The following is a 22,167-nucleotide window of genomic DNA, read 5'->3' as shown; positions in this document are numbered from 1 at the left end:
AGACCGGATTAAATCGGATAACTCGGTTGAATAAAACGGTCTCTATTGCAATACTATATATTTATTAAATCGGTCGAAACTAGGGGTGGCAAAACGGATGGATTGGATGGATTTAGATTGGATTGTTAATGGATGAATCAAAACGATCCATTAATCCATTAACAATCCACTAAACTTTCTTTTGAAAAATCCAATTCAATCCATCCACTAAGGGATATAATCCATCCAATCCGTCCATTAAGGTATTTTTAATGGATGGATGTCCATCCATCCATTAAAATTAACTTAAATATTTTTTTTTTTAATTTTCGATTAATTTTACAAAAACAATTTTTTTATGAAACTTTTTTAAAATTCTTTTAATTATAAATATTCATCTCTGTATTTAATTCTAATCAATTAACTTCTCTATTAACTAATTGTATCAAAAAAAATTAAAATTCAATGCGTACTTATTAAACTATTTTACATGAATATTAAATTAAATAAATACAATGTGTACCAATTAAACAATTTTATCGTTAATATTAAGTTGATTATAAACAAGGTCATGTCTGAGCATCATTAATTTTTTTAAGGAGAAAACAAACTTCTCTGCATATTAATTAAACGTACACACACATATATATAATCCATCCATATATAAACTTCTCTGATTATACAAGTATTTTTTTTTATGTATAGTATTGACGTAAAAAAAAATGTTCAGAAATTATTTAATTTTAAATTTTTATTTAGTAAAAAATTAATTTAATTAATAATAAACTAAAATCCATTGGATTTATAAAATGAGTTGGATGGATTGAATCCATTCACATAGTTTCATGGATGGATTGAACCAATTCATTAAATTTATTTTTTGTTTAATGAATGGATTGGATGGATAAATTATAGGATGGATCGGATGGATATTCACTTAATGGATTTTATTGCCACCCCTAGTCGAAACGGATGACTTATTCTCTAAAAAATATCAAAACACCTACAAAATTTTACAATTTTAAAATATCATAATTTCAAATATTTATTTTTTACATTCAAGTTATAAATATAATCATCACTCACAATAAAATAATATAAAATATAAATTTAAATAAATTTAAAATCAAATCTAATTGCAAACACGGAGAAAGTTGTACCAAATAAGATTTGAATAAAGTCTAATTATATTTTAATTATATTTTTTATAAAAAAATCATGAAAACGACTTCGTTTTGTGGGGGAAAAAAGAGTGTGCATTTGAACCACCGGTTCATCAATTTTGACCGGTTTTGGCCGGTTCAATAGCATATCTAGTCTAGCAATCAGACAAGATCGGTGACCTCTCCAGTTCCTGATCTAACCTGTTTGACCGGCCGGTTCGGTCCGATTTTTAAAACACTGTCCTTCAATATAAAAAGACAAAATATAAAAAAATAACCACTTTCCTAATATACAAAATTTTAAACAGATAAAATATAATAAAAGTAACAACTTTCGTAATGGATATTTTTTTTGCGAAAGAATTGGGCATTACCCAATCATGAAAGGCGGTGCCCGAAACTGTCACGTGCTATAAAACTAAAAAAGCGATTACACACAACGCTCTATTTTCTTGTTCTACAAGTCTCATCACGTCCTCTTCTTTCACTCATAAACCCTAAACCCTAGCAGGAAGAAGAACGCTCTTAAACCCTTCCAAAATCTTCATCATTAACACTTCATTCAATTTCCGAATCTTGAAGTTCTGTTACCACTTCAAGATGTGGAACAACGCGCAGATTGCGCCACCGGGAAGTACCGTTCCACCGCCTCCTCCTCCACCGGTGGAGAACGAGGCTGATGCCGAAGCACGGCTGGAAGAGAATGCTAAAAAATGGCAGCAGCTTAACTCGAAGCGGTACAATGGTAAGAGGAAGTTCGGGTTTGTTGAAACTCCGAAAGAGGATATGCCTCCTGAGCATGTCAGGAAAATCGTCAGGCAAGCCTTGTTTCTTTCATCGGTTAAATTTCTGCGCGTTCTGTTTATTTGTTATTTGTGAAACCCTAATCGTTTACTATATGCACAGGATTGTTGTTTTTTGTTAAATGAAAGCTGCTGAGATTCTCATTGTGTTGTATCAATCACTATCACTAAGTATAAGTATATTTGCGACCTTACTCTTAGTAATTAGTAACTGTTGTTGCAAGTTGTGTTTATTTGATGTTCTGTATTTCAGAGATCATGGTGACATGTCCTCAAAGAAATTCCGGCACGACAAACGTGTTTATCTGGGAGCACTAAAGTTTATACCGCATGCAGTTTATAAGCTTCTGGAAAATATGCCAATGCCTTGGGAGCAGGTTATATTTATTTTCCAATTCCTTTTATTTTTGTCAATCACTTGATCTCTTCATCTGTTCAACTGTGCAGTGGTCTTTTTCTAATATGCCATCTAATAATCTACTTTTGTGAATATAGGTTCGAGATGTGAAGGTCTTGTACCATCTTTCCGGTGCTATCACATTTGTCAATGAAATACCGTGGGTCGTTGAGCCCATTTATCTTGCTCAGGTTTGTTGCTCTCTATCTGTCTTTCTGGAACATGTAGTAGCTCACTCATAAAAGATATGGATTCTTCTATGCTGTGTTTGATCATTATACATCGTATTTACCTTGATGATTCTTACCTGAATAAATTATTATGCAGTGGGGTACAATGTGGATAATGATGAGAAGAGAGAAAAGGGATCGTCGTCATTTTAAGAGGATGAGGTTTCCCCCATTTGATGATGAGGAGCCTCCGCTTGACTATACGGATAATCTTTTAGACGTTGATCCTCTTGAGCCGATTCAGCTGGAGCTTGATGAAGAGGAAGATTCTGCAGTATATACTTGGTTTTATGATCATAAGCCTCTTGTGAAAACAAAGCTTATTAATGGTCCTAGTTACCGGAAATGGCAACTTTCCCTTCCTATAATGGCAACTTTGCATCGTCTTGCTGGCCAGCTTCTGTCTGATCTAAGTGACAGAAATTATTTCTACTTGTTTGACATGGAGTCCTTTTTTACAGCGAAGGCTTTGAACATGTGCATACCTGGTACTGTGATTTCTTTCTTTTATATATCTACATCTATTAATATAAAAATATATTGAAGCATGCAATATTTACTGTGTTACCTATTGTGTTCATATCAAGCTAGATATCGGTTATAATAAATCGTTATAGCAATGTATATCGTAATCATTAAAAGGCATAGAAATTCATGTTTCATTTAATAGTCTAAAAAATACAATAACAAAGAAAATCAAAGTCCTGTATTGATTTTTCTATTACTTTTGTTCTCTAGGTGGGCCTAAATTTGAGCCCCTCTACCGTGACATGGAGAAAGGAGATGAAGACTGGAATGAGTTTAATGACATCAACAAACTCATTATAAGGTCGCCACTTCGGACAGAATATAGAATTGCTTTTCCCCATCTATATAACAACAGGCCTCGTAAAGTACGGCTTTGTATTTACCATACTCCCATGGTTATGTACGTAAAAACTGAAGATCCCGACCTACCCGCATTTTATTATGATCCCTTAATACACCCAATAACCAGTGCTAACAAAGAGCGGCGCGAGAAGAAAATATACGACGAGGATGATGATGATGACTGGATCTTGCCAGATGGTGTGGAACCTTTTCTTAAAGATACACAACTTTATACTGACACCACAGCTGCTGGAATCTCCTTGCTTTTTGCTCCTCGTCCTTTTAACATGAGATCTGGGCACATGAGGCGAGCAGAAGACATTCCTCTTGTGTCAGAGTGGTACAAGGAGCATTGGTAAGTTTACCTTCCATCCCTTGAGCTTTTTTCTTTTAATTCTTAATCATGCACACAACATTGTTTTTTTGTCTCTTGTACTAAAATATGAAAATTAACCATTTCTTTCTAATTGTATGACAGTCCTCCATCATATCCAGTTAAAGTCCGGGTTAGTTATCAAAAGCTGCTCAAATGTTTTGTCTTGAATGAGCTGCATCATAGACCTCCTAAGGCTCAAAAAAAGAAGAACTTATTCAGATCACTTCAAGCGACAAAGTTTTTCCAGACTACAGAACTTGATTGGGTTGAAGCAGGTCTTCAAGTTTGTCGGCAGGGGTACAACATGTTAAATCTATTGATACACAGGAAAAATTTGAACTACCTTCACCTCGATTATAATTTTAATTTGAAGCCTGTCAAAACCCTGACTACAAAAGAACGTAAGAAATCACGATTTGGTAATGCTTTTCATCTTTGCCGTGAGATCTTTCGTTTGACGAAACTTGTGGTGGATGCTAATGTTCAATTCCGTTTGGGTAATGTTGATGCTTTCCAACTGGCGGATGGCCTCCAATATACTTTCTCTCATGTTGGTCAATTGACCGGTATGTATCGGTACAAATATAGGCTTATGAGGCAGATTAGAATGTGCAAGGACTTGAAGCACTTGATTTACTACCGCTTTAACACTGGTCCTGTTGGGAAAGGACCAGGTTGTGGGTTTTGGGCACCAATGTGGAGGGTTTGGTTGTTCTTTCTTCGTGGTATTGTGCCCCTTCTTGAGCGGTGGCTTGGAAATTTACTGGCCCGGCAGTTTGAGGGACGACACTCCAAAGGAGTGGCGAAGACAGTCACTAAGCAACGTGTTGAGAGTCATTTTGACTTAGAACTCCGAGCAGCTGTTATGCATGATGTGCTTGATGCCAAGCCAGGTAATAAATTCTACACATTAATTTTTTTTATTTCATTCATTCTCCAAGTGGCTTCTGCATTTATCTCTCTGATTTTACTCATGTTATGGTGTTTTGGTCCCCTGAATGACAGAGGGTATTAAGCAGAATATGGCAAAAAACATATTGCGGCACTTGAGTGAAGCTTGGAGTTGCTGGAAGGCAAATATTCCTTGGAAGGTAAACTACTAGATTGTAGTTTGTACGTTATGTTTAATTTAGATTTATTGCAGATGAATTGGTAAAAGCTATAACCACATGTGTGTTTGGATTTATAGAGCACTTAGATGTCTAGATTTTTTTGCTTACTGTTATAGGTTATGTACCTATTAAGGCTCAATTAGCATTGAGATGATTGTTTCCAATTTGTTTCTGAAATTAAATTCAGTCATTGCATGGATTTAAAATGCTTACCGGTTTGCTTTTGAATTTGGTTCATTCAAGGCTTTATTGTTTATTTACTTATAGTGGCAACGTGTAGGTTTCTTCTCTGCCTGTTCCCGTTGAGAACATGGTCCTTCGATATGTGAAATCAAAAGCAGATTGGTGGACAAATGTTGCTCATTATAATCGTGAGCGTATAAGAAGAGGTGCAACTGTTGATAAGACTGTTTGTCGCAAGAATCTTGGAAGATTGACACGTCTTTGGCTGAAGGCAGAGCAGGTGTGTTCACTGTTTTTTGGGATTCAATATCAACTATTTCCATAATTATTAAAGAATTGTTCTAATAGAAACTATTGTTTTCACGACGTTACGTCTTTCTGATGATTTATCCCTATTTGCAGGAGCGCCAACATAATTATTTGAAAGATGGCCCATATGTTACTCCTGAAGAAGCTGTTGCTATCTATACAACAACAGTCCATTGGTTGGAATCTAGGAAGTTCTCACCTATTCCATTTCCACCTCTATCATACAAACATGATACAAAGTTGCTTATCCTTGCGCTTGAGAGGTTGAAGGAATCCTACAGTGTTGCAGTAAGATTAAATCAACTTCAGAGAGAAGAGTTGGGGCTGATTGAACAAGCTTATAACAATCCACACGAGGCATTATCGAGAATCAAGCGACACCTCCTCACCCAGCGTGCCTTCAAAGAAGTATGTGAATATAATGAGTATTTGATTTCCACTCTTAAGGATGTTCATCCCTAGCACATGACTAATATGCTTTGCTTTTTTATTTTGGCAGGTTAGAATAGAGTTTATGGACTTGTATAGCTACTTGATTCCTGTGTACGAAATAGAGCCTCATGAGAAGATTACAGATGCATATCTTGATCAATATCTGTGGTATGAAGGTGACAAACGCCATCTCTTTCCCAACTGGATCAAGCCAGCAGATTCTGAGCCGCCACCTCTTTTGGTTTACAAATGGTGTCAAGGTATAAACAATTTGCAAGGTATCTGGGACACTGGTGATGGTCAGTGCGTTGTGATGCTGCAGACCAAGTTTGAGAAATTTTTCGAGAAGATTGATTTAACAATGTTAAACAGGTATGCATATTTGTAAACCATATTTTGAATGAAATTATTGCTATCTTCAAATCTAATTTTATTTACAATATTACAGGCTTCTCCGTTTGGTTCTAGACAACAACATTGCTGATTATGTCACTGCAAAAAACAATGTTGTCTTGTCATATAAGGATATGAGCCACACAAATTCATATGGTCTTATACGTGGACTACAGTTTGCATCCTTTGTTGTTCAATATTATGGTCTGGTATTGGATCTTTTGCTTCTTGGATTGACTCGAGCAAGTGAGATTGCTGGACCACCGCAGATGCCTAGTGAGTTCATTACTTATTGGGACACCAAAGTTGAGACAAGGCATCCAATTAGGCTGTATTCTCGGTACATTGACCGAGTTCACATATTATTTTGCTTCACACATGAGGAGGCTCGTGATCTCATTCAGCGATATCTCACTGAGCACCCTGATCCTAACAATGAAAACATGGTGGGGTACAATAATAAGAAATGTTGGCCAAGAGATGCAAGAATGAGGCTCATGAAACATGATGGTATTTCGTTTCCTTTTATTTAGTTTTGGTTTTGAGCTGTTATTTTTACCCTTCGTTCTTATTATGTTTGGCAATTCACTTTCTGTAATTTCAGTCAATCTTGGGAGGAGTGTCTTTTGGGATATGAAAAACCGTCTTCCTCGAAGCATCACAACTCTGGAATGGGAAAACAGCTTTGTTTCTGTTTACAGCAAAGATAATCCGAACTTGCTTTTTAGCATGTAAGTATTGATTTTTTTGTTTATTTTTCCTTTCACCTTTTATTTTTAACATGTAGGTTATGTTTGTCATGATGATGATTGAAAAATGTAGTTTTCTGGCTGTCAATTTCTATCAGTATATTGGTTATTGTACCCATACGAAACTCTTCATTTCTATTTGTTTATGTACTTGGTTGTTGCCATTATTAATCATTTGTCATCTGACTCCAGTTTGTTAGTTATTTGTTTTTTTGGAATTTAGTTCATCCTTAACATGTGTCTGATGAATGGATCTCTCTTTGGTGTAACATCTTTTAATAACCTGCAGGTGTGGATTTGAAGTGAGGATACTTCCTAAAATTAGAATGACTCAAGAAGCATTCAGTAACACAAGAGATGGTATCTGGAATCTCCAGAATGAACAGACAAAAGAAAGGACTGCCGTTGCTTTCTTAAGAGTTGATGATGAACACGTGAAAGTTTTTGAGAACCGTGTGAGGCAGATTCTTATGTCTTCGGGTTCTACTACATTCACAAAAATTGTCAATAAGTGGAATACAGCTTTAATAGGTAAGGGAAGTTGAATTGTAAGAGCTCTTTGCAGATGTTTTCAGCCAATTTTATTACTGACTTTGGTTCTTTTTAGGTCTCATGACTTACTTCCGGGAGGCAACTGTACATACTCAAGAGTTGTTAGATTTGCTTGTCAAATGTGAAAATAAAATTCAGACTCGTATTAAGATTGGTCTCAATTCAAAGATGCCTAGCAGGTAACAATCATAGAATCATTTAGTTCATTTGGAGCTTTGAGTTCATATGTTCAAATCTATGTTTCTTTCTCTTTGACCAGATTTCCACCTGTCATTTTCTACACCCCCAAAGAAATCGGAGGACTTGGAATGTTGTCTATGGGTCACATTTTGATTCCACAAAGTGATCTACGGTACAGTCAGCAGACAGATGTTGGTGTGACCCACTTCCGAAGTGGGATGAATCACGAGGAAGACCAGTTGATTCCCAACCTTTATCGCTATATACAGGTGAACCATTACCCTTTTTGTTATATAACTATATATTTGCTCTTACATTAGATAGATCTATGTAACAAATTCTTATGTTTTTATGTTCTCTTGGATGATGCAGCCTTGGGAAAGTGAGTTCGTAGATTCACAGCGCGTCTGGGCTGAATACGCATTAAAAAGGCAGGAAGCACAAGCACAAAATAGGCTATTGACTCTTGAGGATTTGGAAGTGCGTGCTTTGAAATATTGGGTTCTTGATGTCTTAACTGTAGTGACAATATGTCTAACTTTTTTGCCATTCTTACTCTTGGTTGTTTTGGCAGGACTCTTGGGACAGAGGAATACCACGTATTAACACTTTGTTTCAGAAGGATAGACTCACTTTAGCTTATGATAAAGGATGGAGGGTACGTACAGACTTCAAGCAGTATCAAGTTTTAAAACAAAATCCCTTCTGGTGGACACACCAGAGGCACGATGGGAAGTTGTGGAGTTTGAATAATTACCGAACTGATGTTATTCAAGCTCTTGGAGGAGTTGAAGGAATTCTCGAACATACTTTATTCAAAGGAACATAGTAAGTAATGTTTTTCCTTTGAACTTGTTTTCTATTTGGGTATTGAGTGATTTTCCCTTTGTTAAACCATTTTCTAAGATCGAAATGGACCTTGATTGGTCCGTCCATTTATTTATACACTCCTGTTATTTGGAGCTGTAGTCATTTTATCTTGTGAATCTGACACAAACGTGACACACAACATGCACTTATGATGAAAAGAACACCAAATTCTAAATTATATAGGGCGCATATATGATATATGGCAACACACACAATTTAAAATGTAAGGAATGGAGATTACTATTTCAGAATTAGTAATTACCACACATAGGTTTAGTATCAAGTTTTGCTGTTGTGTCATGTGTGATGTATATAGTGAACAACTGAAATGAATAGCCTGGGGGAATATATTTCGTATGTGAGGAGAGCACGGCTTCCATGATTATTTTACGAAGTTAAAATTGGTTAAAAATTAAAAACAGATCCAACTATGTGAGTCGATGCTGTGTGTTAATCTTGAATAGCTCCTCAATCCGAGTTGATGCAATGTTAAATTTTGTAATCATGTTGAAGTCAAATGTATGTATGATATAGGATGCAAGTTAACATGTCTTGTTGAATCTAAGCACAGAACCCGATACTCAAATGGTGTCTGTCTTAAGCCACGGGCCAGTCTTTTTCTTGGCATTATATTTGTAGAAGGTATAGGAATTGTAAATTCTTTTGCTGCATGTCCAGTATATAGTTCTTTCTATTTTATCTCCACTATGGTAGAGTAACCGGCATTTTGTTATTTTTGACTGCTAGTTTTCCTACCTGGGAAGGTCTCTTTTGGGAAAAGGCATCAGGTTTTGAGGAATCTATGAAGTTTAAGAAGCTCACCAATGCACAGAGATCTGGTCTCAACCAGATACCCAACCGTAGATTTACACTTTGGTGGTCACCAACCATTAACCGAGCCAATGTTTATGTTGGTTTCCAAGTGCAGCTAGATCTGACCGGTATTTTCATGCACGGGAAAATTCCAACTCTGAAAATATCTCTGATTCAGATATTCAGAGCTCACTTGTGGCAGAAGATCCACGAGAGTGTTGTCATGGATCTTTGTCAGGTTTTGGATCAGGAGTTGGACGTTTTGGATATTGAAACTGTTCAGAAGGAGACAATCCATCCTAGGAAGAGTTACAAAATGAACAGTTCTTGTGCAGACATCCTTCTCTTTGCTGCCCACGGATGGCCAATGTCAAAGCCTAGTCTTGTAGTTGAATCTAAGGATGTTTATGATCAGAAGGGTAACAATAAGTATTGGATTGATGTTCAGCTTCGGTGGGGTGATTATGATTCTCACGATATTGAGCGTTTCACCAGGGCCAAGTTTATGGATTACACAACAGATAATATGTCTATATACCCATCTCCTACAGGTATGTCTCTGTCATTTTCTCATCCTCCTTGTATGATTTTATATCTAGTGTTACCTGATCATTCCTTTCCATGCAGGGGTTATGATTGGCCTGGACTTGGCATATAACTTGCATTCTGCATTTGGGAACTGGTTCCCTGGATCAAAGCCACTACTTCAGCAGGCCATGAATAAGATTATGAAGGTAAATAGAAAACTTACGTACAGAAGTTACATTTAAGTGAACTGACATTTTTGTTGTTGATAAGCTCCTGTGCCTGTAATGTGTAATTTTTTTTTACTATTAACACACTTGTTTCACTAATGCCGTTGTGTATGTGCAGTCAAATCCTGCTTTGTATGTTTTGAGGGAGCGAATCAGGAAAGGTTTGCAGTTGTATTCTTCTGAGCCAACTGAGCCATATTTGTCATCTCAAAACTATGGAGAGATATTCAGCAACCAAATCATATGGTTTGTTGATGACACAAATGTGTACCGTGCTACAATGCACAAGACTTCGGAAGGAAATCATACAATGAAACCCATTAATGGTGCCATTTTTTTTTTCAATCCAAGGACTGGGCAGTTGTTTCTAAAGGTTTGTTTTTAATGTTCCTGTTCTTGCCTAGTTGTTTATAAGGTTAGCTGTCTAGGTATTCATATTTCGAATCATACTTTGCAGGTTATTCATACAAGTGTGTGGGCTGGTCAGAAGCGTCTTGGCCAATTGGCTAAGTGGAAAACAGCAGAAGAAGTTGCAGCTCTTGTAAGGTCTTTGCCTGTAGAAGAGCAGCCAAAGCAAATTATTGTTACCTGTAAAGGAATGTTGGATCCATTGGAGGTTCACTTGCTGGATTTCCCCAATATTGTTATCAAAGGAAGTGAGCTGCAGCTTCCTTTCCAAGCATGTTTGAAAATTGAGAAATTTGGGGATCTTATTTTGAAGGCCACAGAACCACAAATGGTTTTGTTCAACATTTATGATGACTGGTTGAAGAGTATTTCCTCATACACTGCATTCTCCAGGCTGATTCTGATTCTGCGTGCACTTCATGTGAATAATGAAAAGGCAAAGATGTTACTGAAGCCAGACAAAACTATTGTCACCGAACCTCATCATATATGGCCTTCTCTAAGTGATGACCAGTGGATGAAGGTAAAATTTAATTCACAATTTCTTATATTTTGACTCTGTCTGTTGCAAGCTCGATGCTTAGATTCTTACGAAAACCTGTCTGTTGCAAGCTCCTGAACCATTAAAATTGACTTTTATAGTTTACTCCCTCTATCTCAAATTATACGTCACTTTGACAATTTTACACCAATTAAGAAATGCAGTTAATGTATGGGAAAGATAATTTAAAAGAATTTGAAAAAAAAATAGAGTAATAAATAGTAAAGAGTAAAAAGAAAAATAAATATTAATGGTCTATTGATATTGTAAAACGACTTATAATTTGGGACATATTTTTTGTTACAATGCCATAATTTTGGAAGAAGGGTGTAATTTGTTTTGCAGCTTTCTGTTTTCTCATGGTATATATAGTCTTAACATAATAATGCCTTGGCAGGTGGAGGTTGCTTTAAGAGATCTTATACTTTCTGATTATGCAAAGAAAAACAATGTGAATACTTCTGCTCTGACTCAATCTGAGATTCGTGATATTATACTTGGAGCTGAGATTACTCCACCATCACAACAGAGGCAACATATTGCTGAGATTGAAAAACAGGTTATATTCCTTTGGCTGTTTCCTGAAAATATAATTCAACTATATTTTTGTCTAGTCACCTCTATTGTTTTTGTGTGACCTAAAATTGATTTATACTGCCATCTCAATCTAGAATATTTACTCTGCTTGTTCTATTTTCACTACTACACAGGCACATGAAGCAAACCAAGTGACAGCTGTAACAACAAAGACCACAAATGTTCACGGTGAAGAACTTATAGTTGCAACCACTAGTCCCTACGAGCAAGCTGCTTTTGGTTCGAAGACTGATTGGCGTGTCAGAGCAATATCAGCTACAAATTTATACCTTCGAGTAAACCTCATATATGTGAACTCCGAGGATATAAAGGTTGGCATCCGTTTTTTTCCGTTTCTGTAGATCTTGTTATACTCACAACTCATTTAACATTGAATTTTATGCAGGAAACAGGCTATACCTATATCATGCCAAAGAACATCTTGAAAAAGTTTATATGCATAGCAGATCTTCGAACGCAGATTTCTGGCTACTTGTACGGTGTAAGTCCTCCAGACAATCCGCAGGTTAAGGAAATCCGATGCATTGTGATGCCACCACAATGGGGGACCCATCAGCAAGTCCATCTCCCATCAGCTCTCCCAGAACATGATTTCTTGAATGATTTGGAGCCTTTGGGATGGATGCATACTCAACCAAATGAACTCCCACAGTTGTCGCCTCAGGTTTTGCTTAATTTAGTTTATATTACAATCTTTTTATTTCAAATTTTAGACAGTAGTATTTTAAATTCTCCCTGGGAATATAATAATAAATTTAATGCGAAATGAAGATAATAAGAAGTTTATACTTATGATTTGAGATAGATTGTCTCACCCTATAAATGATATCATTGCAGGATGTCACTTCACATGCTAAGGTTCTAGAGAACAACAAACAATGGGATGGGGAGAAGTGTATTGTCTTGACTTGCAGTTTTACTCCGGGTTCCTGTTCTTTAACTGCATATAAGCTCACTCCATCTGGTTATGAATGGGGACGCATTAATAAGGATACTGGAAGTAACCCACACGGTTACCTTCCAACTCATTATGAGAAGGTTGAGATGCTTCTCAGTGATCGCTTCGTTGGTTTCTATATGGTAAGCTTTATTAAGTCCCAAAGTTGTTTGGTGTATACTTTATTCTAAGATATTATATTATTTGATTTGTTTACTAGTAATTGTTTTGATGGTTTTTTGGTCACAATTTCTTGTAGATTCCTGATAATGGTCCTTGGAATTATAACTTCATGGGAGTGAGGCACACATCAGGGATGAAGTATGGAGTGAAGCTTGGGACTCCTAGGGAGTATTACCATGAAGATCACAGACCAACCCATTTCTTAGAGTTCTGCAATATGGAGGAAGGGGAGACAATTGCAGAGGGTGATAGAGAGGATACCTTCTCTTAGATATATAATTGTTGTTGGTTCAGTTGATCTTACAGATACATACAAGTGGCAGATCCTTTAATTTCTGAAACTTGATAAGATGTTGTATTGTCTCTATTGTTTGTATATAACTACAGTCCGAATATTCTAACCTACATTTGCCTGTTTCTGCAATTAGGCTATTTGAGCTTTAGTTCATTTCCCCAAAAAATCTTTAGTTGAAGAGAAATATTTTAGCAATCCTAGCTGTTTAGTATGATTTTAAAATCAACTAGTATGTGACCCGTTGTTGAAATTGAATTTTTATTTTATATTTTTTTATATTTAAAATATTAAATGGTCTATTATTATATATTATAAAGAGATATTAAATTTAAAAAATGTCAAGACATAACGTAATAGCATTTCGGTTACATTGGTTTTATTATCTCAAAATATTTTGGTCATTAATTAAGAGTTTTCTCTCTTTTAAGAAATCAATTAAAAAATAAAACTCGTTATATTTCTAGTTTGTCCAAAAGTCTAATTAAATAATCTATAAAAATTCAGACAAAAAAAATAACATTGAAATTCCAATATATTATTAAATTGAAATGTAGGGTGCAATTTGAAAAATCTAGAACAAAATATTTTCAACTCTTAACTAAAAAAAAAGTAAAACCATTATTAATATTAGAATTATTAATATTAGCAGGAAACTTAGATATAATTTTTAGTTTATACTATTTTTCAATAAAAATATAATAAATATATTTAAAAAAAATTTATAGAATGAAAATAGAAGAAAATTAAATATGTGTAAGGGAAAATTATATAATTGTTATATTTTCATTAAAAAATAGTAAACCATATATAAATTTTCTCCTTAATATTATTACAATTTCTTTTTCAATACTTTTAAATGTTAATTTTGAAGATTATTAAAAAAAAAAAATCATTGTCAGAAACAATCATTAATTCAACTAAAAAAACGCATTATACTCCTCTTCTTAATTTTATTTTAGATTTTTTGAATGTAAATTATGAACATATTTTTAAGAGATTATGAATAAAAAAAGTCATTGTCTACCAAACACAAGTTATTTATAACATTCAAGAAACAATTATTAGCTTGACTTTAAAAAAATTAGAAAACGCATGATACTACCCTTCTTAATTTTATTTTAGACATTTTTAATAGTATGAATATCAAACCATATTTATTCATTTTTTATAAGAGTATCATGAACCTTTAATAAAATTAATTGATATCACGAATCCCTTATTAAGATAGCTAATTTTTTTTTCAATAAGCAATGGAATTAATCAACGGAGTATAAGGGATACTCCAACCACCTTACAAAAGAGAAAGCTCCTACGGCTCGAAACAAGCGAGCGGTAAAATATTCCAAAAATGAAAATTACAAAGATCTCCTAACTTGTATTTAGCTAAAAGCCAATTCCAAGAAGAAAGAATAATAACCGACATACATTCGGAAAAGCTAAAACGGTCTTGCTTGAAGATAATAGCGTTCCGCTTCGACCATAAAGCCCATAAAGTAGCCAACCAAATAGTCGCCATAACATTTCTCTTGGACAAACACTTCACTTTATCGCAAAAGAGGAAGAAGTTACGGAACTCCTCGAAGGATAGATCCGGGGCAGTCCCTAACCAAACGAAAACATTCCTCCAGATGCCGTTAGTGACCTCGCATTCCCCGCATAAATGAGTAAGAGATGGCCTTAGCTAATAAAAAGGGATTTTCAAAAGTAACTGATAATTTTATTTAGAGTATTTAAGGATATTAATTTATTTTTTAAAAAAAGAATTTTGATACATTTTTCAACAGAATATTAACCAAAAAAATTATTGTCAAACAAACACAAATTATTTATAACATTCAATAAACCATTATTACTTTCACTAAAAAAACTCAAAAAAAATGCATTATGCTCCTCTTCTTAATTTTATTTTAGACATTTTTAATAGAATATGATTATCAAAACCTATTTATTCATTTTATCTTAAGAGTATCATGAACATTAAATATTAGTCATTGGTATCATAAATCCTTTATTATGATAGCTAATAAAAAGGGGTTTTCAAAAGTAATTGATAACTTATTTAGAGCATTTAAATATATATATATTAATTTAAAATTAAAAAAAATAGTTCTGATGCTTTAAAAATTATTTTATAAAAGGAATGAAAAATATTTTATTTTCCCATTGTCCAACAATCTCCCATTAAATAAATTATGATAATTTATTTAGATCACTTAAGTATATTAATTTAAAATTAAAAGAAGGATTTAGACTCTAAAAATATCAATCTTCCATTAAATAAATTTAAAATAAAAATATGAAGAAAAAAAGAAAGAAAGAACATTGAAGAACATTTATATAAATTTATTTCAAAATAAAAAGATGGAATTTGACTTTGAGGGTCTGTTTGGTTGGGGGGTTTTGGAGGGGAGGGGAGGGGAGGGAGTATTTAAAGTTAATTATGTTTGGTTCAATTTTTTATGAGGGGAGAGGAGGGGATTGGAGGTAATCAGATTCCCTCCTGGAGCAATTTTGTGTTTCCTCCAAATTGGAGGGATTTGGAGGGGAGGGGAGGGGAGGGAGAGGAGTTATTATAAAATTTATTTTTGTTATATTGACAAAATTATCCTCACTTTTTAATTAAAATCCTAAATTGTTTTTCATATATATTATACGTTAATTTTTGTCGCCTTATTAGAACTCCTCTATTTTTTACGACAACTCTATTGTTTTTTCTTTATTATTTTTAATTTTTATTAATATGCTCACTTAACTTTCTTTATTTTTTCACATGTTTTATTGTATTCATTTTTATTTATTATTTTGTTTTTAAGAACTTAATTGTTTTATAAATTATGTGTTGTATTATATATCTATATATAATTATAGTATATGAGCTCTATATATTATCTATAATCTAATTTTATAATTATTTTATGGATTAGATGGATCATCAAAATGATAAAATAATTCACATATTATTATTGATATTATTATTGTATGAAATTTATCAATATTTTATTTATGATTTAATATATTTTAAAGTATTTCAAATATTAAATATTTTGTGTTAGATTATATATGTTTGTGAATTGACAATTTTTTTTAAATATCACATTGTTTTTAGTTAATTTAGCATGAGTGTTATAGTATTTTAAGGGTTAAAAAGTAAATTAATTTTAAAATCCCTCCCCTCCCCTCCTGAACCAAACATATTTCTGATTAAAAATCCTCCCTCCCCTTCCCTCCCCCTCTTTTGAACCAAACATACTTTTAATTAAAATACCTCCCCTCCCCTCCCCTCCCTTCCCCTCCCCTCTCCTCCCTTCCCCTCCCCTCTATTAAAATCCATCCCCTCCCCTCCCCTCAGTTGAACCAAACGGACCCTGAGAGAATAAAGCTACCATTAATATTAATGCAACTTAAAGAAAAAGACGACGATGGAAAAATAGAGGCGAGGATGACTGAAGACGAAGGTGTTCCAGTCAACGTAAAGCTCCGATCAGATAGAAGTAGATTCTGTGGGGACTCCGGGTGACAACATTATACCATTTACAACATGATCAAATATTGGAATTGTGCTCAACTGCCTAATATGTATTATAACGAGGAAGAATATTTTATCTTGAAATTTCGTTTGTTTAAAGATAGAGATGATGTGCTTGGGACAATATACCATTTGCAACATGCCTATATTCCTGACGGAATGGAAACTCGATTTCTGTTTGAAAAGATACATGTTACGCACGCCACCCATTTGGGTGAAACTCCCACAATTACCTTTACATTTATAGGGGACAACGAGTTTGAGGAAAATAGGAAATGTTTTAGGGAAGGCGTTGTTCACACATGAATGCACAACTAACAAATTTAAAGTTTCATATGCACGAATCTTGGTGGAGGTGAATGTAACACATAGGTTATTACCATCAAAGACAATGAAGGAAAACGCATAAACCAACCTGTTGAATATGAATGGAAGCCACTTACTGTGAAACATGCCAAAAACTAGGTCACATGTGTAAGCATGAGACAAGGAGGTGAACTACAATAACAAAACAACGGAGGCCCAAAATGAAAGAACCAGATGAATAACCTGAGTTAACCAACCTGATACCTATCACACAAATGGCATGGCTGATGGAAAAGACAAATGGATTGAGGTGAGTAAAATAATTGAGGTGAGCAAAAGCACAAGAGATAAGGGAAAGAATGTAATTATAGAGAACTATCCTACATAGGTGATTTGCACAAATGGTTTTGAGCCACTAGGGGATTGGGATGACCGTGTAGTGACTCTAAATAAGGTCTTGTCTCATGGAATGTTAAGCGGCTAAATAAGGCAGGCAAAAATAGAAAGATATGCTCCTGTCTCTATAGTCTAAAGCCCGCACTGTATTTTTAGTAGAGACAAGAGTTAAACACACTAAAGCTGACAGAATTAGAAGGAACATGGGCCTTGATGCCTTATTGGAGACTTTAATAGTGTTCTTAAAACCCAAGATAGAGTAGGAGGGAAGGTTATCAGTGAAGCTAAATATGTTGACTTAGAAGCTATGATGGAAAGAATTGGCTTGCTTGAGATGGATAGCAAAGGAGACCAGTTCACATGGTCTAATAATTAAGTAGAATGGACTATATACTCCAAAATAGATAAATCTCTTGGAAATATGGACTGGTTTCAAAAAAAAATATGGAGAAAACTTTGCACATAATGGCACATGGTGTCCATTACCATGCTCTAAAGTGTTTGAAAGGAGATGAACAAAGACCTCCTAAAAAGTCTCAGTTTGAATTCCTTAACAGTGTGATAAACATGGAGGGCTTTACACAAGCAGCCTCAAATAACTTGAGGATTCCTTTAACAAGTAATGCAATGCATGTTTTATGGAGAAATATGCATAGATTACAACCTATTATAAGAAAATTGAGTAAACTTATCTTAGACAGCAAAAATAAAATAGAAAAGGTGAGAGATGACTTGGAGGATGCACAAAAATCTCTGCTAAATGATAGAATGAATGCTCAAAACTTAATAGAGTGAAGAATTGCACAGAAGAAGTGATTAGATGAAATGCCTTGGAGGAGCAAGCCCTGAGACAAAAATCTTAATTAGAGTGGTTGAGATTGGGAGATGGGAGCAATGCCTATTTCCATGCATCTTTGAAGACATAGCAGAAACAAACAACTATTCTGCCTTTTTCAAAGCTGATGGAAACCTTCTGAAAACTCAAGAGGATATTGAAAATGAGGTCTTGAGTTTCTATTGAAGCCTAATGGGGATTGCAAAAAATAGACTAGATTGGATTGTGTCATACCCCAAAATTTGCCCATACTATTTCTCTTATACAAATTCAAATCATTACATAAAGCTCCAAGACACATTCTCCTATACAAGGCTCAGAAACTAGGGTTTGGTTTGTTCAAAGGAAAATCAATGAATCAATGGCTCCAAGGCATCCCATATGGTCTATGATACCTCACACTACCTCCATGACAAGTTTCAAATCTTAATTCAAAAGATTGATCACTCAATTGCTCAGAAAGTCAACAGTCGACTGGGTTGACCTAAAAGTCAACTGTGATCAAAGTACACTCAAAGTTCCTGATTTTTGGTCAACATCCTAACTTTTAAGTATCATTCATCATTTGATCAATATTTGATCATGATTCATCAAGAAAAGCTCCAAAATCATCAGAAACCTAAGCTGCTAAATTAGGGTTTTTAGGTGAAAGTCAACGGAACTTTGACCAGCCATATCTTTCTCATACTTTCTCAGAAATTTTCCATCCAAAGTTTATTTTGAAGGAAATTGAATTCTCTACAACTTTGTCTATCACATGCCAAGTCTAAAAATGCACCATTTGAGAGATATGAGCCAATACATTACAGGTCCTTCTAAAAGATCGCAAAAAGTCATTTGTTCTCAAAGCTCATAACTTGGACATGGTAGACTCAATTAAGATGAAACCAAAAGGAGCCTTTAGAAGACTCTTTGATCTTTCTAAAAAGTCCAAGAACATTCAAAAGGGTTGAAAATTGAGCAAGATACAAGTTGCACAAGTTGGACATTTTTGAAGAAGTGCATGAAGGAAAATATTTGTCAAAACCAATTTTATTCCAAAGGAGCCCAAGATCTTTTGATCCAAACATAACCCATGGCCTATCCACAACCCCTAAACCCATTCATGATTCATTCTTTATTTATTTTATTTATTTTGATTTTTTTTATTCATTAAAAGTCAAATTTAATTAAATAAATAATAAGAAATATGAAAGATATGCATGAGTTTATTTTTGCAATCAATCTTAAACATATATTCACATACAAATCCAAGGGATTTCGTTGGTTCTTGATTGAGAGAGATTGAATGCAAAATAAACACTTTTTTATTCAAATTTCAATCATATCTTTTCATATATTTTTATCACCAATCAATTACTCCTTTCCAAAGATTCTAACCCTAAAATCTTCATATATATATATATATATATATATATATATATATATATATATATATATATATATATATATATATATATATATATATATATATATATATATATATATATATATATATATATATATACTCGGACATGCAGCCAGTAGGAGGGAACGAAATTAGAGGTGAAGCGCAAGGGTTTCCAAATTATAAAAAACAACAAGAACTAGGGAAAGGAAAAAATATTGTTGCAGCCAATATCCACGACTTCCAAGCATTGCAGCATCATCTGGAGGTTACCAGGAGTCATTTCCAACCATTAACAAAGCCCAGGGTACGTGAAAAAGCATTGTATCACTCAAGGCACGGTTTGCACACTTCTTGAATCTGAATCTTTAAACTCGTGCCATTTAAATTGATTTCATGCGTTCATTCATGTTCATGGTATAGTATAGAGTTAATTTGATGCATTGTTTGTGAGGTTTGACGCAGGAACCGCAACTCACCATTGTTAGGGCATATTCTTTTGTTTCTTCGTATTTCTTCATGCAGGAACTTTCTGGCCAAACTAACACTTCCAATGGATTCGCAACCTTTGATTTAGGGGGGGTAGTGTATTGTTTTCCATTTATTTGCAGTGTTTTTGCAGGTTCAAATCGCGGCCATGGGAGATGACGAACACAGAGGAAATTCCGCAGGAAAATCCCTGGGAAATTCCGCAGCTATTTCCGCAGGTCAGAAGGAAGAAGATGATGACAGGGACGATGGACTCATTAACCACACGCGTGTTTGCTTCTGGTTGTACAGTCAGCGTTTCCGCCTCTCTCTCTCTCTCCCATGTGCATCGTGTTGATTGGTTGGTCAACGATAACTCTTCCTCTCCCTTCATGCGATTGGCTGTTGCGTTAGTACATGGGGCCCACACGTTTGACTATGTTTTAATTTCATCTTTTTTCTTATATATTTTTCTAACCCATATTTAAATGACTTGAACTGATGACACAATTGGCAAATGAGGTCTGTTTGTATTCCCCAGGGCCCAGGTTCGAACCTGGCCTTAGACTATTATTTTTATTACTTTAGTATTCCACAGATCCGGTGCACGCTCCCTACGCTTGCTTACAATGCTCCCTCAGCGATCATCTGTTTGATCACCCCAGCACCAAATCCAACGAATCCAGAAAACGCTGCACACCATGCACCTCCAGTGAAGAACCACACTAGATTCCAGCTATGTTTTCTTCTCTTTTTATTTATTTGTTTATTTTAGTTTTTCTATTTATTTTAATCAAGAGTTATCACATAAAAATTTCATAAAATTATAATTTATTTATTTTAGTCGAAAACTCGATTTACCCCGATTTTATCAATAATTATTTTTGAACAATAAAAATTATTATTTGTATATACTTAATTGATTAAAAATTGATAATTAGCTTTTAGGTTTGTTAATCTGATTCATTTATAAACCCTAGCCAGGTAGGTGGTGCCCATTAACGCATTTTTAGCCTTATAAACCTTTTAAGGTCACAATAGGTTTTCTTAAATAACCCTTTTAGGTTCAGGGTTAGATCAGTAAATACACTAACGCTTCTCTTCTTCACGCCTACTTTTCAGGGTTAGCCCAGATTTTTCGACTACGCGTCAGGGCAACCAAAAAGCTAAGTTTTGATCCCTCTTTTTTATTATTTAAATTATTTTTACCTTTTATTTTAATTTTTGCCTCATGGTTTGAATTATGATTGATTTCAACTGTCAATGAATTACTCCTACACTCACCCCTATTATTTTTGTTTTAATTCTCAGGGTCGATCAAGGGATCAAGGGTTCGAGGAAGATCAAGGCTCAAGATCAAGATGATAAAACTAATTATTGATTCCTCTTTTTCTTTTGCCTTTTAATTCCCCCATCCCCGCAGGTGTTTATTGTAATAGCGTAGGATTTTTATTTTCCTGCCTTTAATTTTCGCAGTTTTAAACTGCGTGGTTAGTAATCTTAGGGAGTGCAAGCCTTTAACAGAATTAGGATCACTAATTATAAGATAATATATATGAACTGAACCACATGATTGTTGCACCCACACACCTTTAGGGTAATCCCTCTGGTTGCCTTGTTGCCTTATACTGTTGCCTTAATTGCTGCCTTGTTGCCTCTAAACATACTAAATAGTCAAAGTCCCTCGATTCCGAGGATACCTAAAGCAATGTGGCCTTAAAGTTATTGGAACTCCCTCGAAGTTGCCTTATAAAGAATAATTGTCCCGATTGCTAAGGTATCCTCGCATGATGCCTTAAATGACTATTATATCCTTCCCTTAGACTACCTCCCCTCTTGATGGCATGGGACAGTCTTATGGCGAACGATAAACCTCGATGACCCTTAACATCCAATTGAAAGACTTCCTGCCCTCTTATGGTATGGATAGACCCTTTCGCCCGAAAGACTAAAAGAACAATTTTTCAAACTTAGGGTAGTTGCTACTAATTGCTTGCTCTAAATTCAAATTCAAATCTTTTTCCCACTCTTTTCAAATCAAATTCAAAAAGACTACGCTTATTTACAAGCTAAAGTTCTTCTTCAAAATCTTTTCAAACATTTCAAACAAAGTGAGCTAAGC

The 22,167-nt window shown here is 34.6% G+C and overlaps 1 protein-coding gene across 4 annotated transcripts; it reads left to right on the top strand.

Moving 5' to 3' along the window:
* Positions 1-1,586: 1,586 nt before the first annotated feature.
* On the top strand, positions 1,587-13,392 carry LOC131654057 (pre-mRNA-processing-splicing factor 8A-like). 4 transcript variants are annotated; one of them, XM_058924464.1, is made up of 27 exons: positions 1,900-1,960; positions 2,049-2,122; positions 2,199-2,322; positions 2,441-2,533; positions 2,670-3,060; positions 3,311-3,797; positions 3,921-4,711; positions 4,824-4,909; positions 5,211-5,393; positions 5,516-5,830; positions 5,922-6,226; positions 6,303-6,757; positions 6,852-6,978; positions 7,286-7,527; positions 7,604-7,727; positions 7,808-7,997; positions 8,101-8,208; positions 8,303-8,556; positions 9,346-9,962; positions 10,039-10,145; positions 10,285-10,539; positions 10,624-11,097; positions 11,513-11,674; positions 11,826-12,023; positions 12,098-12,376; positions 12,550-12,792; positions 12,909-13,389. In XM_058924464.1, the coding sequence occupies exons 3-27, from the start codon at positions 2,212-2,214 to the stop codon at positions 13,101-13,103; spliced, it is 6,792 nt and encodes a 2,263-aa protein (XP_058780447.1). In that variant the 5' UTR covers positions 1,900-1,960; positions 2,049-2,122; positions 2,199-2,211; the 3' UTR covers positions 13,104-13,389. The 4 variants fall into 4 exon arrangements, with proteins under 4 accessions (XP_058780446.1, XP_058780448.1, XP_058780447.1 ...); XM_058924463.1 differs by lacking the exon at positions 2,049-2,122 and having other exon boundaries at positions 1,587-1,960; positions 12,909-13,392; XM_058924465.1 differs by having other exon boundaries at positions 1,826-2,122.
* The last annotated feature ends 8,775 nt before the right edge of the window (positions 13,393-22,167 follow it).

Source organism: Vicia villosa, linkage group LG2 (assembly GCF_029867415.1).
Source record: "Vicia villosa cultivar HV-30 ecotype Madison, WI linkage group LG2, Vvil1.0, whole genome shotgun sequence".
NCBI lineage: Eukaryota > Viridiplantae > Streptophyta > Magnoliopsida > Fabales > Fabaceae > Vicia > Vicia villosa.
This window is presented reverse-complemented; position numbering and strand designations above follow the sequence as displayed.

Bases quoted from the DNA above. Each gene is read 5' to 3' on its own strand.
- LOC131654057 (XM_058924463.1), top strand. From the start codon at position 1,743: ATGTGGAACAACGCGCAGATTGCGCCACCGGGAAGTACCGTTCCACCG. The intron at 9,963-10,038 runs GTATGTCTCTGT...CTTTCCATGCAG, and splicing joins TATATACCCATCTCCTACAG to GGGTTATGATTGGCCTGGAC. The intron at 11,098-11,512 runs GTAAAATTTAAT...ATGCCTTGGCAG, and splicing joins GTGATGACCAGTGGATGAAG to GTGGAGGTTGCTTTAAGAGA.